This window comes from Crinia signifera, chromosome 2, assembly GCF_055691185.1.
Source record: "Crinia signifera chromosome 2, ASM5569118v1, whole genome shotgun sequence".
Lineage (NCBI taxonomy): Eukaryota > Metazoa > Chordata > Amphibia > Anura > Myobatrachidae > Crinia > Crinia signifera.
In genome coordinates, this window is record NC_139218.1 from 59,824,663 (window position 1) to 59,848,108 (window position 23,446).

The window sequence follows — 23,446 nt, forward strand, 5'->3', positions numbered from 1 at the left end:
CACTGGCCGGTTATGCCCAGTATGTATGGACAGCGATGTTCACTATCATCGCTGGGGGGAAAGGAAAAAATTTCAAAAAACTCAAGTGGATCTTTTCATGTGTGGAGCATTTGGTGTTGATCAAAGATGCAGGAAGCCAGAGTGCAGGGAGGGGAGATCTGATATTGCATAGGTTATGGTATAGATCAGGGGTGGGGAACCTTTTTTGTGCCATTTGTATGGGGAAAAAAGCCTTCGGGGGCCATATTTAAACATTTCTCTTACAAATTGTCCTGCTGCAGCTGTCCCACGCTCCAGCTGCTGTTGATTAAGAAGAATCTCGCGAGAACTACCGACCTCTCGCGAGAATTCCCCTGTACTTGACTCCCGGCAAAGCTGCCAGGCGGGTGTGAGGGCCACTCAAACCAGCTACGGCCCCCGGGCCTGAGGTTCCCCACCCCTGGTATAGATGAAAGACAAGGTCTAGGTCAACAGTCATTCGGTTGACCACTAATGGTTGGCGGTGACTAGGTCGACACCTAATAATGGTTGACCTACCCTGGGTGACATGTCGACACAAGCTTTAGGTCGATGTGAGTTTTTCAATTTTTTTTTTGTTTGGTGTCTGTCTCGCATTGCTTGCTGCGCTTGCCATGCTTTGGGCACATTATTATATTCTTATTCTACGCCCACTTGGATAGTAAAGTATGAAAAATCACCTTTAAAAAGACAAAAAAAAAAGTTAACTCATGTCGACCACATTTATGTTGACCTTAAGCTTGTGTTGACCTTCTCTCAATGTCGCCCTAGGCTATGTCGACCATTCTTAGGTACTGACCTAGTCACTGTCGTCCATTAGTGGTAAACGGTGACTGTCGACATAGACATTGTAGACCCAGGGACTGCATATTGTTGGCCCAGGAACTGCATACCATCGCACCGCCCATAGAAGCCTACGGTAGTTACCAGTTTAAATATGACAACTTTAGTACTATTTCCTGGTTGCTCACAAGAAGCATCTCTCGGACTCTGACAAGCGGGTTCACGTGAGGAGGTGAACTGCCAGGCCGTGCTGTGATTGGCTGGCGGGAGTGAAAGGAGGAGCTGGCTGGCCAGTGGTGTGACTGTGAGCTGGGTCTCGGTGCCTCCCCGCAGTCTCTGCTGCTGCAGCTACTCCACTGTGCCCGCTGCGATGGCTTCTCTCACCCGACTGCTGGAATGGGTCTTCGGCTTCTACTTCCTCTCCCACATTCCCATCACGCTGCTTGTGGACCTGCAGGCCGTGTTGCCTGCCAGCTGGTACCCGCAGGAGGTCAGTACTATACCTCGCAGGTGCTGCTGCTGCCCTGTCTGTGGGCGCTGGGTAGCACCTGTCCTGCCATATGGCACACGTACCCACCCAGCCGCCGCCTCAGGCTAGCAGAGATTGTACACCTGCACTGTATGGGGATTGTCTATACTGTAGGGAACGCTACCTGCTTACTGCCCCTACACATATACATTACCATACATTATAACTGGGGCAGCAGAAGGTGGTATACAGCAGACGCTGTCCATGGTCTTGGCACAGGTGATGACCTTACACTGTGATTGCTGCATACAGCTGCCCTAACACCTACTGCAGGGGAAACATATTTTAGGTACCAGTTTCATCCTGTGTTACAGCTTTTCATGCCCCTATCACACCACATCTTGGACTCAAGTTATCCGCAGGTCGCCCCTTTCACCCTTTCAGGGTCTGTGTATGCTATGCTGTCTGGTCTGCATGCAGCCTAAGGATAACATCCGTGCTCCTGACCCGCCAGCTCGCTTCTTTTAGTGTGATCCAGGTCAGACCATTCACACTGAAACCTACAGTACCTGGTTTGGACACCGGATTAACTCTGGTTGCAACCCATGTAACGGACCAAGGATACACAACATGGGTTGATACTGAGCCAGGACCCAGGTTGTGCTGGCCTGCCTCCACAATAAGCTGGGTTATCCGCTCATTGTGAAAGGGGTACTGGGTAGGATAGATAACACGGTGACTGGTAGGGTAGTCATGGCAGCTAGAGGGATCACATATTGTCAAATCACAGGTGCAGATCAGTTTAGCATGCAGCGATCCTGTACCCAACATATGGGAAAGATGCCGCAGATGCTGAAGGTATGCGGTTGACAGATCAACACCAAATGCTCCACACATGAAAAGATCCAGTTGAGTTTTCGAAATGTTTTCCTTTTCTCTTTGGACTTTTCATACCACCCACGTGGACTCCAATTGGAAAGATAAAGTGCACTAAGCGCAGCAAGGCTACTGGCCAGTGAAGCAATACATTCAGTTAAGCTACAAGGGATGAAATGTACAAATTGACACACAAAAAACATGAACAACTCAATTCGGCCTTGTGCCTTTTGGTGTAGACAAATTGACTGTGTACCTTTATAACCGCAGCTGAAGGGTAGAGGAGACGTGGTTGCAGCCGCAAAAACAGGAATTGTGCTAGAGGGAGCTCTACCATGACAGATGACATACATGAGGCTCTCTGAGCCTTCAGCTGTGGCCCCCAGCTCCTTTCTGCTTTATATTGAGCTTTGTTATCGATTGTAAGCCATGGCTGAACTAGGGGTATAGAGATTTAAAAGGTATTTATTGTCTATTTTAGGAGAATGGTGTTTGGTCACTCAGAAGGGGCACTTCCTTTAAGATGAAGGGAGAGGTGACATACAGACAGCCACTTACACATAGAGGTTGGTATGCAGATGGACACTCACAATGACAGATGCTGACAAATACTGACACACCGATACATGGAGGCTGACACAAAAATTAGGATGACACTGACAGCTGCTGACACACAGACATATTGGCAAACTGACACATGAACAGAAGCTTACAGACCAGCACTGACACAGACACACTGATAGACACAGTCACTTACCATTTTGACTCCCTGAGCAGGTTAGCCACAGATTGGAGGGTTGAGGAGTAACGAGGGGGCTGGGCACACAGCAGCCAGTGGAAGAGCAAGGGAGTACTGCCTGTAAGTTAACTTATTACAGAGACTATGGATAATGTGCAACCCACTTGTACCCCTTTCACATTGCAAGGCCGGGTCGGAGACAGTATCGCGATTCAGGCTCTGACTGGGGTCCGACACTTTCACATTAAAACAGGGTCGCCCATTATACAGAGGGCAACCAGGGTTTAACCCTTCTTATAACCCGGGTTGAATTGCTGGGTTTGTTTACCTGGGTTATAAACAGGTGCTTTCACACCGCACCCCAACCTGGGTCCACATGTCACCAACCCAGCAACCCCCCTGAGGTGCGACATGAAAGGGGGTATTACTGGTTCAGCTCCTGAACTGCATCAAATTGCCTATCACTACATTAACTACAACCATTGAACCCGGGACCATCTCTAATACTGAATTTAGATTAAATAAGATAAGCAGATAGAGAATATGAAGCGTTTTCCCATATTTTTTTATTTTTTACATAGTTAGTAAATATCCCATTCGAGTGACGTGAAAAATACAATAACCCATTTACGGTAATTAGGACGCATTAAACAAGTTAAAATAATTTGCTTTAATATGTGTTTAATGTATAATTACACTACTGAAAATATTGGGATCACCGAGACAATTTCGTGTTTTACATGAAAACTGACTTTTATTTATCAAATGAGTTGCAAAGTGAATAGAACATATAGTCAAGACATTGGTAAGGTTAGAAATAATGATTTTTATTTGAAATAATCATTTTATCCTTCAAACTTTGCTTTCATCAAAGAATGTTCCTTTTGCAGCAATTACAGCATTCCAGACCTTTGGCATTCTAGCTGTTAATTTGTTGAGGTAATTACACCCAACGCTTCCTGATGCACCTCCCACAAATTGTATTGTCTTGATGGGTACAGTACTTCTTGTGTACCATGCGGTGAAGCTGCTCCCATAACAGCTTAATGGGGTTGAGATCTGGTGACTGCGCTGGCCACTCTATTACAGACAGCATACCACCTGCCTGCTTCTTCCCTAAATAGTTCTTGCATAATTTGGAGGTGTGCTTTGGGTCATTGTCCTGTTGGAGGAGGAAGTTTGCTCCAATCAAGCGCTGTCCACAGGTTATGGCATGACATTGCAAAATGGAGTGATAGCCTTCGTTATACAAAATCCCTTTTACCTTGTGCAAATCTCCAACTTTACCAGCACCAAAGCAGCCCCAGACCATTACATTACCTCCAAAATGCTTGACAGATGGCGTCAGGCACTCTTCTGCATCTCACAAATGTTCTTCTGTGTGATCCAAACACCTCAAACTTCGATTTGTCTGTCCATAACACTTTTTTCCAATCTTCCTCTGTCCAACATCTGTGTTCTTTTGCCCTTATTAATTTTTTATTGGCCATCTCCGATATGGCTTTTTCTTTGCCACTCTGCCTCGAAGGACAGCATTCCAGAGTTGCCTCTTCACTGTGGACTTGACACTGGCACCATTTAATGAAGCAGCTAGTTATGGACCTGTGAGGCATCTATTTCTCAAACTAGAGACTGTAATATACTTGTCTTCTTGCTCATTTGTGCACCTGGGCCTCCCACTTTTCTTTGGACTCTGCCTGATTGTGCTGTTCTCTGAAGGGAGTAGTACACACTGTTGTAGGAAATGTTCAGTTTCTTGGCAATTTCTTGCATGGAATAGCCTTCATTTCGAAGAATAGACTGTTGAGTTTCACATAAAGGTTCTCTTTTTCTGGCCATTTTGAGAGTATAATTGAACCCACAAACTGATGCTTCAGATAGCTCAAACGAAGGCCAGTTTTATAGCTTCTCTAATGAGCAACCCCATTTTCAGCTGTGCTATCATAATTGCACAATGGTTTTCTTTTTATAAGAATAATTTTTATTTTGATTTCTGGAATTTAAAATTGTGTATGACATTATAGCATAGACAACAATTTTACATAACTTGTAGTATAGCAAGTTTTACATTTTGTAGTACTTAAGTAAGGTCAATGAGGTGAGTAATAGCAGACTGTCAATATGATGTACTCCAATCAGAGGATGAGGAAAGAATGCGAGCTTTGAGCAAATACAAGTATCTAATTTCAATTGACCAGTATCCATGTTTTTTGTTTTGTTTTTTAAATGTAATGTATAAGCATGAATAAACATAAGCTATATCAACCATGAAAATTAAAGGAATTTGTAGTACTTAAGGTGCCCACAGGGCCGTTTCTAGAGGCGGACAAGCCGTGCAGCAGCCCGGGGCGCCGCACGGCTTGTCCGCCTCTGAAACAGCCAGGGCGCCCGGCAGTCTCCCCCCCCAACACCCCGTAGCCGCCATAGCCGCAGCCGCTGTCTCCCCGGCCGGCCCGACTACACACTGGAGAGGGGAGGGGAACGCATCATGCGTCTCTCCGTCCCCTCGCTCAAGTCACTGGGCTGCCGCTGTCAGCCAATCAGAGCTCGGGCGCAAGATATGAATGGCTGACGGCTCAGCTCAGGTACACACACTGAAGGGGAAGGAGAGAGGCAGGATGCGCTCCCCTCCCCTCGGAAGCAGCATAGACAAAGTGAGTTTGGCACTGTGGGGGCATATATTTGTGGCACTGTGGGGGCATATATTTGTAGCACTGTGGGGGCATATGTGTAGCACTGTGGGGGCATATATTTGTGGCACTGTGGGGGCATATATTTGTGGCACTGTGGGGGCATATATTTCTGTCACTGGGGGCATATGTGTGGCACTGTGGGGGCATATATTTCTGTCACGGGGCATATGTGTGGCACTGTGGGGGCATATATTTCTGTCACTGGGGGCATATGTGTGGCACTGTGGGGGCATATATTTCTGTCACTGGGGGCATATATTTGTTGCACTGTGGGGGCATATATTTGTGGCACTGTGGGGGCATATATTTGTGTCACTGTGGGGGCATATGTGTAGCACTGTGGGGGCATATATTTGTGTCACTGTGGGGGCATATGTGTGGCGCTGTGGGGGCATATCTGGCACTGTGGGGGCATATTAGTAAACGGCATCAGTTGTGCGGCAGCGGCACATGGGGCATAATGTGTAATGGGCATTACGATGTGGGGAGTATTGTGTAATTGCCATCACAGTGTGGGGTCTAATGGGCATCTTGGTGTGCGGTGTAATGTGTAATTGTCATCACGGTGTGCGGCGTAATATGTAATCGTCATCACAGTGTACGGCGTAATGTGTAATTGGCATCACGGATAAATTGTGTATAATGATTTAAGTAGCCTGTCATTGTTTGGCCTTGATCTGTGAGGCGTACTAGGTCACTGTGTGTGGCCTTCAGCCGGCCAACCTACGTGCGGGAGGACAATAACAATTCCTGCAGCAACCAATGTCTGGTCATGCAGGTTGCAAAAGTGTGATATAAGGTAATTGTTTTCCTGCTAGACCACGCCTCACATTAAGCCACACCCCTTTTAAAATTATGCCACACCCCCTATTTCGGTTTCTATTATCCCATGTTATGTATTGGGGGGGCGCATTTTTTTTTTCTTCGCCCTAGGAGCTAAATTGTCTAGAAACGGCCCTGGGTGCCCATACACGTTACCATTATTGTATACAATATTGCATCTCGGTTTTGCGAGTCACGTACATTTTGTACTAGATCTCATCTCATCGCATAACCAAGATGCGATGAGATGCAATATTGTATACAATAATTGTAACGTGTATGGGCACCTTTTTATAGCTTAAAGCAAAAATTGTTATGGTACGATATAATGTTGAGAGAGAAAAAATAAAAGACTAGAGACAAAGAAGATAGAAGTAGAAAAGTGGGCATGAAAAGAAGTGGGGAGATTTGTGGAGGGGTGTAGGGGCAAGGACAAGAGAGGAATGTGCATCAGGTTGATGGGATAGAAGCAGTTAGCAGATTTTTGGTTTACGGGAGAATGAAATAAAAAAAATTAAAAGTGATATCATGTAGGGGGGTCATGGACTTAGGATTCCCCAAAAGTAACAAATAAGGAGTAATATGAACAGCTCGGATAAATATCAGTCCCCTCCTATGTCAACACTTGATAAATATTTATAGAATTAAACTGTAAAAAGTTATTGCAAAGATGATTGATGCATGTGTTCTCTAAAATTGTCTCCAAGTTGACATTTTTAACCTTTAACCACAAGGGTTTTCTAATATCCATTAGTCTTCTAACGTGAATAGCAAACCCAATGTACCATTAGAACACTGAAGTAATGGTTGCTTAAATTGGGCCTCTATACACCTATGAAGATACTGCTTTACAAAGCAGACGTTGGCAGCAAATATAGTCATCTACCACAATAACAATGTATAGACTATGTATAGAGTGTATTTCTGACTCATTTATTGTTTTTTTTCATTGAAAAAAAACCCCAGAAACGTTCCAACGGTAGTGTGTATAAAATGATTATCTGTAGAATTGATTATGCAAGGATACATTAGGAAGGTGGCATTTTCTATATATAACCTATTTTTGATATTGATTAATCCTTTTAAGCACTGTATTTTTATAACACTCCCTTTTTGTCCTGGTCCTCAGCTGCTGGATCTGATGAAGTGGTACACAGTCGCTTTTAATGACCACCTTATGATGAACCCGCCACCATGGTTTAAGAGTTTTGTATATTGTGAAGCCATTGTACAACTTCCATTCTTTCCTGTGGCTGCATATGCTTTCTTTAAAGGTGGGTATTTGACTGCACCGATAAGGAATATATACTGTACATTTACATTTTAACCTGTATACACTTATGGCGGACTATGCAGAGCTGACATCAAGGAAGTAAAGAGAGTGTAATAGTCCGGGGCCCAGAGTTAAATGGGATGTGTCTGCAGCAGACTGAATCAGAAGTGGTTCATGGCAATGATCATCTGTGCTGGCAGTGCCTTGGGTTGGGCCCATCCTTCTCTTAATGTGCACATACACTAGGGCCATCTGGGCTCTTTTTATGTGAATTCAACAAAAAAAGGATGAAAAGTGTAAAAATCGCATGAGTTTGTTTGACACCAGGTCCAAAGCTATGTGCAGTCCAGTGAGCATTGTACCTGAGCCTGCAGATGGCACGGGCTGCACTATAGATTTATCAGAATCGCAGGCAGTACGGTGCACATCGCACGTGATTTTAGTCCCTGTGGTACATTACATGCGATTTGTAGCATGGCTCGCTTGATTACGTGGCACCCTGCAGTACAGCCCATCAGATACATTGTTTGGTAGCTGTATATGCAGTAAAGGTACTCATAAACGAGGGCTCCAGAAGTGTGAGGGTGAATGTTGAGGAGAGGGGGGCATGCTTTCTGTTTTATTTGTACTGGACCCTTGAGGCTAAATATAATAATAGGGTGTGAGATTTTTTTTTTTTCTTGTGGGTACAAACTTGCACCTTTTTGCACAGTATATCATACACATTTTTGAGTATGAGGCTATTACAAGTGCAAGTCAGTATGAGTTTATTAGTGATGAAACTAGCACCTTGTAATGTGAGTTTCATTAGTCTGAAGGTGCCCATCCACGGTGCGTCCCACCCGCCCCCCCCCCCTCCGCGCACATCATATTGCAAAGTATAAAAAGTATGTACAGCCCGTACTTTTTGTACTAGATCGCATTGCATCTCGTTCAAATCGCTTGCTGTTTTAGCATATCACATGCGTTTGAACTAGATGCGATGCGATTTAGTACAAAACACACGGAGCACATGCGGACGCCTTAACCCTGCATGCACAGATCAGTGAGATCTGTACATGTCCCTGTGTTTTTAAAGTGTTAATATAAATGAAAAATAAACGACAACGTGCTTATTGCATTAGCGGAGTTATAGGTTTTCCTTTGGAAAACATCTCAGATGCAAGTTTGGCCATTACGAGTTGTGGGATTGTGGGAAACATGTAAGTTTGCATGTTCTTGCATCTTCTTACATGTGCGAGTTTGTCAAAATGTGTTTAATGCTAAACTGGTACATTTACAGAACTCTGGTAAATATAACTTATATTTTACAATGGTAGCCCTGTCCCCTGACATTTTCTGTTCTATTTACAAGCATTATTCTCCTGTAGGTGGGCAGACTATAGGGGTGTACACACACACACGGGCTGTAGCAGGGAGATTTTGACTAAGAGATTATTGCAATCTCCAGCAGCATCCTGTGTGTACAGCCTAATAGACACTGCAGAATATTCTTGCCTGCAGTGTCTATCTGACCAGGCGATAGCGACAGCGTGGGGCCACGCATCACTACCGCCCGCCATGTACACATGGGACGATGCAGGGACACATTCTAAGCGATTTTGACTATGTCACTTAGATAACTCGCCCTGTGTGTACACAGCTTAAGACGTGCGCATTGACTTTAGTACAGATTTTATTTGTATCTCACTTTACTGTTTAATAGGGCAAGTGATATTGTTTGCACATTGAACTGCCTGTAATCACTTGCTGATGGTAATTCTTGTTTGACTTTGAACTAATAAAGGCTGTAATAATCTTGATTAGTGCCGAAGATTAATTCTCCGATGCTCTTTTCGCCTTGTCTTGGGTGTAGGTGGCTGCCGGTGGATAAGAATTCCTGCCATTGTCTACTCCTCTCATGTCGCTACAACAGTGCTGCCCATCCTTGCACAGCTTCTGTACGGTGACTTTCCAAAAACAAACCACTTGGAGCCTCCAAGCCAGCAAGAGCGCCTGACGCTGGTCGCAGTCTATGCCCCCTACCTGGTGATTCCCTTACTTATACTGCTCACCATGTTGTTCAGTCCTCGCTATTATAAAGAAGAAAAGCGAAAGAAGAAGTAAATTTATGGCTTGGAAGACCACGGACTAGAAGATGGAATACACTAAACCGCCCGACCACAACCTTCAGTTAGACCGTTATAAATAATGACTGTAAAAAAACAAAAACAAATGTGCATTAATTTTTTTCTAAGGGAAATAATCGTTTTGTGGATTTTTATATTTTGTTTTACTTTTGAACCAATTTGTACCCTTTGCAGATCTACACAATTATATAAACAACTATGTCCAGTTTCTTGATCTGTAGGAGAATAATATTAATAGGAATGATGGCGTCATTTAATTGGCTGGAGAGGCCGAGCACAATGCTGTGCTACATTCTCCTCACTATGCCATGGGTCTAATTCATGTTTGTGCATAACGGCTGATCTTCACGCAAAGGGACGATTAGCGGCAGATTGTGCATGTGATGTAATCGCAGTGTGAAGATGCTGCAGTGACCTCGCGCACAGTGAGGAGTTTTTGGAAAAGTGACGCAGCAGAAGTGACCCTTTGCATGTGGTAACAGGGGTATCCGGACAATGGGTAGACAAAAAAAAAACGGTTGACAACCATTAGGTCGACATGGGTTTAGGTCAACACATTCATTAGGTCAACCGTCAAAAGATCGACATGGGGTTTTTCACTTTTTTTGGAGCCGACATGTGCCAACAGGCGGTATTTCATGCCCTACCATCCACTAGGGCGTGGTGGGAGAATAAAATAGTGTGTCGAGCATAGCGAGCCACCTTGCCCGAAGCTTGGCAGCATAGCGAGCCATGCGAGGGGACACGGTGCTACATTTTAGTGTCCATGTCGACTGTGTTGACATTCAGAACAAAATTTTTTTAAAAACCCCACATCGACCTTTGACTGTCGACCTAAACCCACATCGACCTTCATACATGTCGATCTTTTTGCTGTCTACTGGTTGTCCCACACCCGTAACAGGGAGTATAGGGAAAATAGTGGGAAAACCTCTGTTGTGTCATTTTCATAGAGTATATTTGTACACTCATACGTGTGATAAACATTATTGTATGTAACACGCAATAACCTTTGAAAGCCAGCATCCAACCTGGGTCTCCACATTAGGCTTCACTCTCCTAAACCCACCACCAGAATAATGTAAACCTAGCCAATGAGATTCTAGGAACAGGCTTAGGTGAGTGAAACCTAATACACCATGTGATATACAGTGCCATTGCCAATATCGGACACACTGCTAGCACATGTAAACATATATGTGAAAATGTATGTAATATAAGTGCTGATCCCACCCCCGGTTGTTGATGCTGCAGCCACTGCTGCAAATAAGTGCATATTTTTGTGGTATTAGCTTGCCCGATGCCTTCCGTAGTGACCCCTCCTGTTCAGTGGGGGATATTTAGGATAGTGTAGACGGCGGCACTCCCAGATTGGGAAAGAATACAACAGATGCCCAGCGTGTGGTCAACGTTTCAGTGCCCGTGCACTTTTATCTGCTGTTCTTGATAAAAGTGCACGGGCACTGAAACGTTGACCACAAGCTGGGCATCTGTTGTATTCTTTCCCAGTCTGGGAGTGCCGCCGTCTACACTCTAATATATATATATATATATATATATATATATATATACATACATACATACACACACACACACACACACACACACACACTAGTTAAAAGGGGATTTTTGTAAGAACTTACCGTTCGAACCCCTTTCTCTGAGTCCAGTCCGGTGACACAGCTAACCTTGGGATGTAGAGGGGTCCGCCAGGAGCCAGGCACCTATGCTTCAATTCTTTGGAAGCAGGCTCCTCCCTTCTGCATCCCATCATGCTTCAGTTCAACTTCAAGAGCACACTAGGATACATAACTCAGAACAATGCCTGAACATCTTTTATATATATATGCATATATCTTTTAAGGCAACATAACATAACCATAACATGGCAACACATGAACGGTACACTTAACTGAGCGTAAGGGAGGGATCGCTGTGTCACCGGACTGGACTCAGAGAAAGGGGTTCGAACGGTAAGTTCTTACAAAAATCCCCTTTTCTCTTTCGTCCAGTCCGGTGACACAGCTAACCTTGGGACGTTCACGAGCCGGTCCTTTGGGAGGGTACGCTCAGAACAACAGTTCTCATCACTGCCCGTCCAAATGAAGCGTCCTCCGACGCGAACTCATGAAACCTGTAAAATTTGGTAAAGGTATGAACAGAGGACCAGTTGGCAGCCTTACACAACTGTTCTGCCGTAGCCCCATGGCGCACCGCCCAGGAGGAAGCAACCGACCTGGTGGTATGTGCATTTATCCGAAGACGGAACTTGTCGACCTGCTCTACAGTAGGCAAAAGCAATGGTAGATCTCAACCACCAAGCGATGGTCTGCTTCGAAGCAGGCCACCCAACCTTATGCACATCATATAGCACCAAGAGCAAACCCGATTTCCGAATGTCCTTCACCCTTTCAATGTATTATTCGCAAGGCGCGAACCACATCCAATCTCTTTAGTTTGTCCCTATTTTTAACCCCCTCTGGGGGAGAAAACACCGGAAGTACAATGTCTTGATTCAGATGAAAAGACGACACTACCTTAGGTAGAAATTTAGGGACTGTTCGCATCACAGCCCTGTCATCATGAAAAATCAAAAACGGTGACTTGCACGACAAAGCACCCAACTCAGACACTCTTCTGGCTGATGCAATGGCCAACAAAAAAGTAAGTTTCCACGTCACATACTTCAACTCCGCAGATCTTAATGGTTCAAAAGGAGGATTCTGTAACATGGATAAGACCAAAGACAAGTCCCAAGGCGCCACCGGCTGCCTGTAAGGAGGTTTGAATCTCAGGTAGCAAGGCTACTCTTTTTTGAAAAAAATATGGATCAGGCCGATAACTGCACCTTTAAGGATTGCAGACTAAGGCCTGATGAAAAACCATCCTGTAAAAAATTCAAAAGTCTTGATAATTTGAATCTTGACGTGTGAAGATTCTGTCCCTCACACCATCTGATGTAAATCTTCCACACCCGATGGTAATTAGCTGCAGACACCGGCTTACGAGCTCTCAGCATGGTCTGGATGACCTCATCAGAAAACCCCTTCTTTTTCAATAAGGAGGTTTCATAAGCCTCGTCGTTAAATTGAGACGACCTGGGTCCTCGTGAAGAAACGGTCCTTGGCTCAACAGGTCCTGTCGATGAGAAAGCCTCCAGGAATCCTTCGACAACCTCAGTACAGTGGAGTACCAAGACCTCCTGGGCCAGTCTGGAGCAATCAGAATTGCTCGTACCTTCTGACTCTTTATTTTCCTCAACACTCTTGGCAACATGAGAAATGGAGGAAAGATGTATACCATCTGGAAGTCCCACTGAACTGTCATGGCATCTACTGCCCAAGCAGTGGGATCCCTCACTTTGGAACAGAATCTCTGAACCTGACGGTTCGATCTTGTCGCCATCAGGTCTATGTCCGGAAGACCCCAACGACTCACAATCTCCTGAAAGATTTCTTGATGAAGGGACCATTCTCCCTCCTGAAGAGATTCCCTGCTAAGGAAGTCCGCTTCCACATTCCTGACTCCTGGAATAAATATCGCCGACAATGCTGGTACGTTTGTCTCCGCCCAGCTGAAAACCTTGGAGACTTCCGCCATCGCCATCCTGCTGCGAGTCCCGCCTTGATGGTTCAAATAAGCCACTGTTGTCGCATTGTCCGATTGTATTTTCAGCGGAGACCCTTTCAGCAAGGATTCCGCTTGGAGTAATGCATTTAGAACTGCCCTCAGCTCCAAAATGTTTATGGGTAGTCTCGACTCTTCTACTGACCAAAGGCCCTGCAATCTCAGATGAAGAAACTACTGCTCCCCAGCCCCTTAGACTGGTGTCGGTCGTTATGATCAGCCAATCCCAGGACCTGAGAGATCTCCCTAGTTGCAAGTTCTCCACATCCGTCCACCACAAGAGGGACTCCCTGGACTCCGGTGACAGGGCTAGAACTTCCATTTTCATTCTCTTGGCATTCCCTGACCAACAGGCTAGGATGTTCCACTGGAAAATTCTGGAATGGAACCTGGCAAACTGTAAGGTGTCGAAAGTTGCCACCATCTTTCCTAGCCATCTCACACCCTGCCACACCGATGGTGTTGGGGCCTGTAGAATTTCCAAGACCCTCAGTCGAATCTCTACCGCTTTGGACTCTGGGAGAAACACCCTGTGAAGATGTGTGTCTATGATCACCCCCAAGAACTTCAAGTTCTGTGTAGGTGTCAACTGGGATTTTGGTAAATTTAAAATCCAGCCCTGACTTTTCAAAACTGTGTCGCCACTTCCCGGTGAACCTGTAACAATTCTGCCGATTCTGCTTTGAAAAGCAGATCGTCCCGATAAGGAATAACAATTATCCCCTTTAACCTGAGAGCTGCAGCCATGATGGACATCACCTTGGTAAATACTCTCGGAGCCGTTGCAAGTCCAAACGGAAGTGCTTGGAACTGCCAATGTCTTCCCCCAATTGCAAAGCGGAGTAAAGACTGGAAATCTGTGTGGATCGGGACATGGAGATATGCATCTCGAATATCCACTGACGCTTGATCCACCCACAGATGAGCATTTAAAGATTTCCAATTTAAAATGGGCCTGAAAGACCCGTCTGGTTTTGGAACTAAGAAAAGTATCGAATAGAAGCCTTTTCTCCTTTCCTCTCGAGGGACAGGTATAACTACCCCTTTCTCCTCTAGAGATAAAGCAGCACCCAGAAGTGAAGCTCTGAGAGATGCGGTTTTCGGTAAGGGAGTGGGGAGGAATCTGTGAGGGGATTGACCCCTGAGTTTTATTCGATATCCCTCTGAAACAATCGAGAGTACCCACGGATCCTCCGTGGTCACCCTCCAACTGTCCTGAAAGTGTAGGAGGCGACCCCCTACTCTGATTCCAGAACAGGGAGTCTCCGCCCCGTCATGCAGAGGGCTTATCTTCCCCCTTGGCGGTATGCTTCTTAGCAAAGGCGCCAATATTGGACTTAGACGCTTTACCCCTGCTGGCTTGGAAACGTCCACGACCTGACTGACCTCTGCCAGTAACTCCCCCTCTAAAGGAGGGACGAAAGGACTGCTTAAACACTCCAAACTTTGATCCAGTCGCCTTTGAGGTAGTGGGGAGAAAAGTGCTCTTACCCCCGGTAGTCTGTTTGATAATCTCATCCAGCTCTGAGCCAAACAAAAACTCTCCTTTCAAAGGAATAATTTCCAGAGACTTTTTAGACTCACTGTCAGCCTCCCAGGCTTTCAACCAGAGAGCTCTCCTAGCCGTAACAGACGTGACCGAAACTTTGGACGCCATCTTGGCACCCTCTTCGCTAGCCTCACATATGTACTTTCTGCCAGAGAAAAAACCTCTGCATCATGTTGGAGAAGACTCCCCAAAGTCTCTACCCACTTGATCCTGGCCTTCACCACCCAAGCCGAAGCAATGATAGGCCGCATGGTGAAACCAACACCTTCACAAACTGCCTTGAGACAGCCTTCAACCTTTTTGTCCACTGGATCTTTAAAGGCCGCCCTACCCTGCACTGGCAGAGCCGTGGCCTTAGATAACCTCGCCACCGAGGAATCCACTAATGGAACTTTCTCCCAAATCTTAACATGGTCCTCAGGTATAGGATACATGTTAGCATACCTCTTTGCCATTACCAGCCTTTTCTCCGGAGACTTGCCAGCCTCGTCTAATAAGGCAATCATGCCTTTATCAGAGGGAAAAGATACAGGATCTTTACGGCTCCTTATAAACACACACTGTGCAGCAGCCTTTTCCTCCGCAGGCAAATCCAGAGTCTGTTTAACAGTCAAAATGAGGTCTTCAATACCAGAGGTAGAAGAATCTATATCCTCCCCCTGTGACCAACATAAATCATCTTCATCAACTCCATCATCTGTCTGCAATTAACGGAGGTGCCATAGAAGAACTCTGTCTAAACATGACATCATCAGATACTTTTGTGAACTGCTCTAAAAGAGAAGACATTTTATGCACACCCTGTGCCGTGTTCTGCATAGCTTGCAGCCATATAGGGTCTCCCTGTGAAAGGGTAAAGATCCCTGAGATGAAGGTATAGGACCCGGTGATCCCACCAAAGATCCCCTCTGCTTATTTAAAGCCTCTGTCAAAGCCTTGACAGACTGTCCCAAAGCTACAGCCCACTCAGGCTCAGCTCCACCTGAGCTATGAGTCCGTGACCCAGAGGGTACAGCTTCACAGGAAGGGCACAATTCCCCCTGGTCCAACTGTTCACAAGATAAATTTACATTACATTTTTTTGCAATGATAAAACATCTCCAGCGCTCCCCCCCAGCAACAGAACTGTACTCGTCCGCCATGTTAATATCAGAATATAACAATACTGTTTAACGTTCAGGCAAAGTCACAGAGTAATGCACACAGTGTACTTATCTGTATCTGTTGCCAGTATTCAGCGGGGGAAGCGTTTTCCAGAGAGACTTCTCAGCAGGTCTGTCTATTTCAGCTCCGCAGCACGCACGGGAAATGGCGCCAGGATCAAAGGGAGAAGCCAAGTCTCCCTTCAGTGAGGGTAACCGCCGTCTTTTGGCGCCAAACTCACACACAGGCGCTCCCACTGTGTCTCTCTACCTCCAGTAACTCCCCCTCTAGGGACCACTTGGAGTTGCCCAGAAACGCTGGGCGTCCTGTAAGAAGCTTCAACTCCCCTGGAGGATTTCAGCTTCTAAACTCTTAAAGATGGCGGCCGCCATCGCTGGGGGACCCGTCCCCAAGATCCCCTTCTATGCAAGGCGCTGGATGGGGTCCCCCGGAGCCCAGGACAGGTCTCCGCTTGAGCGGAGCTCAGCGCTGTGCAGAGCGCACATTCCTCAGTAAATGTCCCTCTCTGCACACAGAACACTGACAGGACGCGCTTCTGTCAGCGTCCTGTTGCGCTCTCAGCGTGTACTGACTTCAACAGAAGTCACACGCTGGCAAAACCTGCATCTAAGCTAACTGTTAATAAAAAAATAAAAGCCTTTCTGACTAAAAATCCAAAGAAAAAGTGTGGCTGCTGCGCAGCCACTCAGCATTGCACCCACTCCTGTGGGCACCTAAACGAAACTGAAGCATGATGGGATGCAGAAGGGAGGAGCCTGCTTCCAAAGAATTGAAGCATAGGTGCCTGGCTCCTGGCGGACCCCTCTACATCCCAAGGTTAGCTGTGTCACCGGACTGGACGAAAGAGAAAAGACGGTTTAAAATTATCTGCTTCTTCCTCCTATCTCTGTCTTCACAACTCCCTCTCCATATGCAGCAAGTTTTAAAAAGATCATTTTGCTTTCACTTTCTGTTAAGGAGTAAATTGGTCTATGGAGCAGCCTCTGAAGTCATTGGCGGTACTTCACCTCAGAGGTGGCGTATTTAGCTCTCGTAACTATGCTGTAAGGATTCTCTAAATTTATAATGTATGATATGGGGAAGTCACCAAAAATAACTCCACACAAATATTTTAACTGTTGCCTGCACCCCTGTAATCTGTCTGGACTCCCTTGGGTTTATGTACCAAGGTGGGACTTCTATTTCTGGTGGGATGTTGCTATGGGCAACTATTATCTTCTAGAAGGTGCTATATAAATAAGAAATAGATTCTGATTGCCCATAGCAACCGATGTCAAAAAGAACTCCAATCTTCGTAAATAAACCCCAGTGTGTCAGTCTCAGTGGCTGATACTTCTCCCTCAGAACATACTTTTTGCATTGTTAAGCATTCTCCTGTGTTATGCCTACAGGAGATACCTGGTGGGATTGGGGAGGAAGGGGAATGTCATTGATGAGCAAAGCTAGTTCAGATCTGTCAATTACTATAAAAACTATGCCCCAGACCTATTTGCCTGCACTTACATATATTGTGAACTAAAATGGTCTTTTAGAGAAGATATTAGAAGTGTGTAACGGTTTCAGATGGTCAGTTTTTACTTATCTGTATACATTTGTGATGTTTACTTAGGTTATATTGTACCAATCAATTGATCTTTCATAGTCAATAAATACTTGTATTTTTAAATACTACAATTATAATTTTAAATAAAAACCCAAATCTGACCAAATACGAACCTGGTCCAATCTATTGAGGCAGGAGAGTTCCACTGTGGCAGGGGGTGCATTGGACTGCACACCTTAACTCTGAACATAAGGATAGGTACTACCATACTGAGACAGGGAAAAAAGAAAATTCACTGCTAATCAGAGTACTTCTAATAAACTCTACAAATAACATGGGTAAATCTGAGATGCTTTACATTAAATTGTGGGCACACCAACCACAACCAGACATGGAGCCTCCAGGCCAGCACAAGTTAACCACACTAAAGTAGAGATGGGGCGTTTGCGAACGAAGCGGGTCTTTTGAACGGATCCCATAAAAGACTGAGGGAGCCGCTGATCCCAAAAAGGTGACCAGTCGTTCTTTTACTTTCAGTTTCGTTTTTCATTACAATACATTTGCCTGATCTCAGCACTGCCACCTGTGGCAGCTGAGATGTACTAACTCTGGAGACTGAGTACAGTGCTGTGACTGCAAGTAAAAGAAAGAATAACAAGGCTGCTGCTGCTAGGGATCGCCATCGGTGCAGATGCCATCGATGGCGATTCTGCACCCAACCATCGATCAGTTTTACTCGGTCATGAATGTTCTTATTTGTTCAGCTCACGGTTTAAAAAAAAAATTGGTAAAAAAGGTACTTATGTATTATCTGGACTCCCATGTTAAATGCACCCCATTTTTTCATACCCCTACTATCCAACTACGCATGGAGTTGATTTTATATAGTGTGACGAGCGCAGCGAGCCACCGTGCCCGAAGCGTGGCGAGCCCCGCGAGGGGACAAGGTCTCATAAGAAAACCGGGAGCCCAGATATTACATAAGTACCGTAAAAAATAATTGTAAAACAAATTATGCTTCTTTATTATCAAATCACCACTTCTTTCAAAGCGAGCCGACGTTCAGCGTAAAAGATCCGGATCTTTTCACAGACCGATCTGTTGGATCACAGCTCTCGTTAGTGACCCGTTTTGCCCATCTCTACACTAAAGCATCACACTAGTGAGAGGTTACAGTGTTACATTAGTAAGAAACAGCAGTTATGTGCTAAGTGTTACATAGGTGAGAGGTAATAAGAGTGTTAACACCCAAGGGGAATTTATAAGGATGGGAGTTCTATTTCAGATGGGATGTTGCCATGGGAAACCAATCAGATTCTCTCACCTTCTAGAAGGTGCTAAATAAATAATATCCCTTTTTAGACATATACGCAAAAATCATATGTCTGAATGGCTATTCCTGGGTCGACTAAAATCACGGGTTCTGCGCACCGGGTTTAAAATCCCGGGTGGTATGTCTGAAAGGGGTAAAAGTAGTTTCTGATTGGTTGTCCACAGCAACATCCCATCTTAGTAAATGTGTGGAACTACAAGCATCAAAGACTAGGTAGCTTTGTGCTCACAGGTGGCACATTGGTTAGTGCTACTATAAAGTATAATGGTAGCTGTACCAATGCACAGGCATAAGGTCAGTCTTTCCCACAAAATCTTAACAGACCAATTTTTAGCCATGTTCTCATGTCAAGTCATTGGCCAATATTAACATTCTACCTATAATATAAATGTTTAAAAGCATAACATACAATAGGCCTAATTCATATTTGGACACAAGCCCAACGGTTTGTGTACATATTCATTGTTTGGGGGGTGGGGGGGTCCATGACGCTAAGATGATACAAGACCTATACAGCCACCCCTGTTCTGTTTGGGGGGGGGGGGGGCGGCGGACCAGGGGTGTCACTTGGTGCCGGTCCTTAAATGTTTTGAAGGTGTGATGGGTCCAGGGTCTGCTTTGAGGGAATCAGACTTACTGGACCCAGGTGTCCGAGTAAGCGCCAGCTTACTGTATGCAGGATGACTTGGCAGCCAAACACGAATGACCTCACCATTGGGAAACATGAATGCTTAGTAAATGACCAGTTAGAGCCCACTTTCACGGAAAGACGCAGATTTGCAGATCCACGTCTATTCCGATTTTTGGATTTTTCCGAAAATTAGAAACACATTGAATAGATGGAATGCAAATTCCATTTATTCTTTGCAGAAACTGAGTTTTTCCGCTGAATTGGAACATTGAATACCCCCCTCAATCTTCCAGTGCGTGTACATGTTATTGTTATTATTAGGTAGAATATTTCTAATGCTGTGTACACACGGTTCACTTCAGTGTAATTTTCGATTCGATTTGGACTATAGAAAATGACACTGAATCGAACAGTGGTAGCTGCATTCATTCCCCATGGCATCGGGATCGAAAGCAGAAATAGACTCGGCAGGCAAGTCTATTTCTGCTTCGATCTCCAGACTAAAGGCCGTTCCATGCTGTTCAATGCAGCATCCCCCTCCCTCCACCAGCAAGCCATTCCTTCCTCCCTGTCTGATGTCGGCACCCACCGGCTGTCGATATCGAATCGGTATCGCCGATGTTGGCAGTGAGTGAAACTACATCTCTTTCTCTCACTCATGCACAAACAGGCAAGTGTTTGTGCACGTGTGTACAGGTTTCGAAGCATTAGCTTTGAGTGGGCTTACTAGTAGGTAAAATGCAGCCTGAACTAAAAAGGTGTACTGTACAAACGGACACAATTCACAAAGTAAAATTAATACTGGCACAATTTGAGAATGTCAACAAATGCAACTTTATAAAGTCAAATCAGAAAAAAACACATACACGTAAGGCACTGCATTAAAAAAAAAAAGACAAACAGTTAATTCTAACTGTAGCTGTCGCGATCTCTATGTGTCACTTTCAGATTACATACAGTACATTTTACCTTGAATAAAATAAAAACAAGCATGTCAGACTTGGATGAGGGTATATTGTTAATACATTTAAGCAAAGCATATATTTTTGATCTGGCTTAAGTGGAACTGAACAGTCCACTGCCACCACCGCAATAAAAATATTTGTAATAAGCAATATAAAATATAAGAAAGTACAATGCTACATAATTTAACATTTTTGTTTGCATAAAACATTTAGGCAAAATTGAATGGCTTTGAAATTGCAGTGCGCCAATTTTTGCTTTCGCACTTAAAACAATAATTGGGTTGGTTTTGCCTATAACAAATTGCAGCTAGTGGTCCTGCAGGAGGGTTGGGATCGTTTGGTCTACAGCAAGTTTTAGGTCAACACCGTTTGGTCGACATTGGGAAAGGTCGACACAGTTCTAGGTCGACATGGGACAAGGTTGACAGGTTAACACAAACATTAGGTCGACATGGGGTTTTTCACTGTTTTTTTGTACCTGAATGTCGACATGGACACCGTTCCCAGAGCACCGCTTCGGTCGCGATGCTTTGGGCAGCACGGTGCCTCGATGCGCTCGGCACACTATTTTATTTTCCCACCACGCCCTAGTTCAGGGGTGGGGAACCTTAGGACCAGGGGCCGTATGCGGCCCCCGAAGCTGTTCTAAATGGCCCCTCTCCCTCCCGGGGCTTTGCCGGGAGTCAAGTACAAGGGAATTATTGCGAGAGGTCTGTAGTTCTCGTGAGATTCTTCTTCATCAACAGCAGCCGGAGACTGACGGTCCGAATTAGCGGCAGCCGCCGGTGCGTAAGAAGGCTGCAACAGGACAAGTTGTAAGAGAAATTTTTACATATGGCCCCTCAAGGATTTTTTTCCTCATACAAACGGCCCTTGGCACAAAAGGTTCCCCACCCCTGCCCTAGTGGATGGTAGGGCATGAAATATCGCTTGTCAACACAGGTCGGCTCCAAAAACAGTGAAAAATGTCGACCTTGACCCATGTCAACCAATTTGCTGTAGACCCAATGACCGCATCCCCCTGCAGGAAAATTAGCTGTTTGGGCAAATCCTAACCGGTTACAATGGTCTCTTGGGCCCTTATTCTGATCGGTGCGGCCCGATCAGAATATGCGGCCACGACCGTGCAGGCGAATCCCCGCCTTCCATACGGATCGCCACCTGCCGTCCGTACGCGGATATGTGGCGATCCGCATGAAATTGGACGGGGATACGCCTCCTCCGTCTTGGGAGCAGCCCCTGCATTCGATGGTCGCCGAACATCGAATGCAGGGCCGCACGCTCCACCAGGCCCCGCAACACAAGACCACACGGACACTTGTCCGTGTGAAATCATGTATGGGGGCGGGCAGCTGACATCCGGCGATGTCAGATGCCCGCCCCGTACCCACGCGTCACGGCCTCATTACCATGCATACGCCCCGCGTTTGCATGGGAACGCCCATGAAACGCGGGGCGTATGCATAGGGTAATGAGGCTAAGTAGCCCCTCACGCCCCTCTACGCCCCCTGTGCGGCGTATAAAGAATCCGTGCGGCGAAATCGCCTGCACATGCGCAGAGTGACCTCTGCACATGCGCAGACGATCAACATCGGCGGTCCGTCCGCATGCGGGAATTTCCGCACCGATCAGAATAAGGGCCCTGGTCTTTCTTTGAAAAGCCTCAAAACAGTTACATTGTAGGAGTGAGAATGAATGATGACAGCACACATTACTATAATTCCATCTATGCAGAATAAACATACAAAGCACGATAACATGAATGCTATACAGTATAACACTGGCAGAGAGGATGGTACATTTAGAAAAAGTGATGTGATATAAATAACATTATTGTGGAATGGACTGTACAATATAGCCGATTATTGCTATCATTTATCAAGCAGTCTATAACATGAAGTGCAGAGTTGATTAGTTGCTATAGGCAACTACTCCACATAATTAAAGATTGTTCTCAACAATCCACGGCCATTTCCGCAAAACGGGCAAGACTGCTTTTAGAGTCGAGTCCGTTCTGACGAGCTGCCTCGTCAATGCTGTTGGGAACAACAGCACAGAATAGGTGCCCGCCATCATTTCCCCTGACAGAAATAGCGGCAGGGATTGAATACCCCCAATTAGCCAGTACCGAGGTTGTGCGATTATGAAGGCTGTACACACATAGGGGGTGCTCCATATCACAGGAATGTCATTCCCAATTACCATACGATAGGGATTTCTCACATGCAACAGTATCATCATACAACAGATTCCAGTAGATCGGATAAGTGGATCTGAATTTGGATGTGCACGTTTAGTGGAGCTTAGACCACAATCCGCTTCTGTAGGAGAACCTTAAATAAGTTTATAGATACATTACATTTCCTATATAGAGAGTACTGTAAGTCTTTCAAAATTTCTATAGGTTTCATTCACATCATTTCATTTTTTTAGTCATGTTCTCTATTGTGTTTTAAATCCCCATGAATAACAGGGCCCAATTTCTCAGGACACTGGTTCTGGACCATTTTATTCTTAGGCTCCCTAAATGTGTACAAACCACCCACCTTCTTGTTTCCTATTTCTATAGCATTAAAAGTACATGTAGATCATTGTGTATATAGTATACAACCAACCGCATATACAGCTCTAGAACACACATTTTAATTTTTTATTCCCACTCACTCTCCTCCAGTTTCCAGCCCCCCCCCCCCCCCCCCCCCCCCCCCCCCACTCCTGCACTAACCACCTCCATCTTCTCCTCTAGTATACAGATCGCTGACAGTCAAGGGGAAATTTACAACCAATCAGAATCTACTTATTTATATAGCACCTTCTAGAAGATAATAGATA

At 45.3% G+C, this 23,446-nt stretch overlaps 1 protein-coding gene across 1 annotated transcript; it reads left to right on the forward strand.

Moving 5' to 3' along the window:
* Nucleotides 1-1,115: 1,115 nt before the first annotated feature.
* On the forward strand, nt 1,116-10,011 carry TMEM97 (transmembrane protein 97). The gene is made up of 3 exons (XM_083172212.1): nt 1,116-1,291; nt 7,530-7,674; nt 9,529-10,011. The coding sequence occupies exons 1-3, from the start codon at nt 1,172-1,174 to the stop codon at nt 9,777-9,779; spliced, it is 516 nt and encodes a 171-aa protein (XP_083028338.1). The 5' UTR covers nt 1,116-1,171; the 3' UTR covers nt 9,780-10,011.
* Nucleotides 10,012-23,446: the final 13,435 nt, after the last annotated feature.

Excerpts from the sequence above, each read along its gene's own strand:
- TMEM97 (XM_083172212.1), top strand. The coding sequence starts at position 1,172 with ATGGCTTCTCTCACCCGACTGCTGGAATGGGTCTTCGGCTTCTACTTC. Across the intron at positions 1,292-7,529 it reads CCAGCTGGTACCCGCAGGAG|CTGCTGGATCTGATGAAGTG; the intron begins GTCAGTACTATA and ends CCTGGTCCTCAG. Across the intron at positions 7,675-9,528 it reads TGCATATGCTTTCTTTAAAG|GTGGCTGCCGGTGGATAAGA; the intron begins GTGGGTATTTGA and ends TCTTGGGTGTAG.